General features: G+C 43.8%; 1 protein-coding gene across 1 annotated transcript in view; it reads right to left on the bottom strand.

Annotated features, from left to right (window-relative positions):
- Positions 1–117: 117 nt before the first annotated feature.
- Positions 118–1,255, bottom strand: part of LOC103605424 (glutathione S-transferase omega-2-like) — a gene marked incomplete at its 3' end in the record, with an annotated part of 5,026 nt that continues 3,888 nt past the window's right edge. The window contains exon 4 of the mRNA XM_008590008.1: positions 118–266. Within this exon, the coding sequence (XP_008588230.1) occupies positions 118–266 (149 nt within the window). The remainder of the gene's footprint in view (positions 267–1,255) is intronic.

The following is a 1,255-nucleotide window of genomic DNA, read 5'->3' as shown; positions in this document are numbered from 1 at the left end:
GGGCAAGAATGCACATGTTAAAATCTGATGACTAGAAGCTGAACTTAACAAAGTCTGGCAGAAAGAATAAGCCTGTGACAGCAGAAGGTGTCAGAGTGACCAAGTCAGCAACCCTACATGGCTTTCTCCATGGTATCTGACCAGGAGAGGGGCCCTTTTTGTACCTCCTCCAGGTTGCAGAGTTCCTGACGCAGGGCTCGCTTCAGATCAGCGCATTCTCTCCCGCATCTCAGTGCTACCAAACACTCCTTGGTCAGGTGTGGAACCTAATGAGAGGAGACACAGGTTCTTAGTGGAGAATTCCATGAGAACTCCATGTTCTTGCTCCACCTAAAAATGCAGTGAAGCTTTAAAACTCCAACATAACAGGCCAACACCACATACAGACTCCCCAGATCCCTGCGAAGAGCACTANTCATAAATACTGCAACTGTACAAATCTAAGATAGGCTACTGGGTGTGTAAATAAATATAATCTGCTTCCATTTGATAAATGTCAAAGGGAAGAGTATTAATAATCAGCTTTCCCGTAAGGGGATAAAAATAGCATTCTCTGGCTACCAACAGAAAAACAGCCCACCCATAAAGAGAATTTACCAGTTTCTGGAACAAAGATAAAGGAAGTCAAAGAACCACCTTCCAGATTATTCTAGAGGTCAGGGATAAGTGGTTCCATTACTGCCAAGTTAATGAAGGACCTACTGGCAGAGATTGCTGCTGCTACCCACACCCAATTTCCCTTTCTTCCTTAATTACAAAACCCTGATTTTATTCTGGGTGTCCCAGCTAAAAGACTAAATTTCGCAGCCTCCCCTGCAGATAGTTATGACCCTACAACTCAGCTCTGGCCAATGAGATGTAAAAAGTCATTGGGAAGGATTTCTGGGACAGCCCTTTAAAGGGGTATGGACGTTTGCCATTTTTTCCTTTCTGTTCTCCTTTCCAGAGCCTGGAGCTTGGATGTGATGGCTGCAGTTCCAGCAGTTATCTTGTTATTTTGAGGATGAAAGACTTGCACTAAGGATGATAGAGCCAATAGAGAGAAAGAACCTCAGTCCCTGCTAACTTCACCAAGAAGCCATCAAACTAGCCCTGAACAGCCTACCTCTGGCTTTTTTATGTGAGAGAATAAACCTTATAAGATAAATTTACAGTAGTTAGGTCCTTTTTATTAGCAGCCAAACACAATCTCTAACCAAGGTGGACCTTGGACTCAATGGCAGAAGCTACAAAGCCATGCAGAGCAATCAGGGAA

Source organism: Galeopterus variegatus, unplaced genomic scaffold (assembly GCF_000696425.1).
Source record: "Galeopterus variegatus unplaced genomic scaffold, G_variegatus-3.0.2 Scaffold5802, whole genome shotgun sequence".
Classification (NCBI taxonomy): Eukaryota; Metazoa; Chordata; class Mammalia; order Dermoptera; family Cynocephalidae; genus Galeopterus; species Galeopterus variegatus.
Note: the sequence above shows the minus strand (reverse complement) of the source record. Positions and strands in the feature narration are given on the sequence as shown.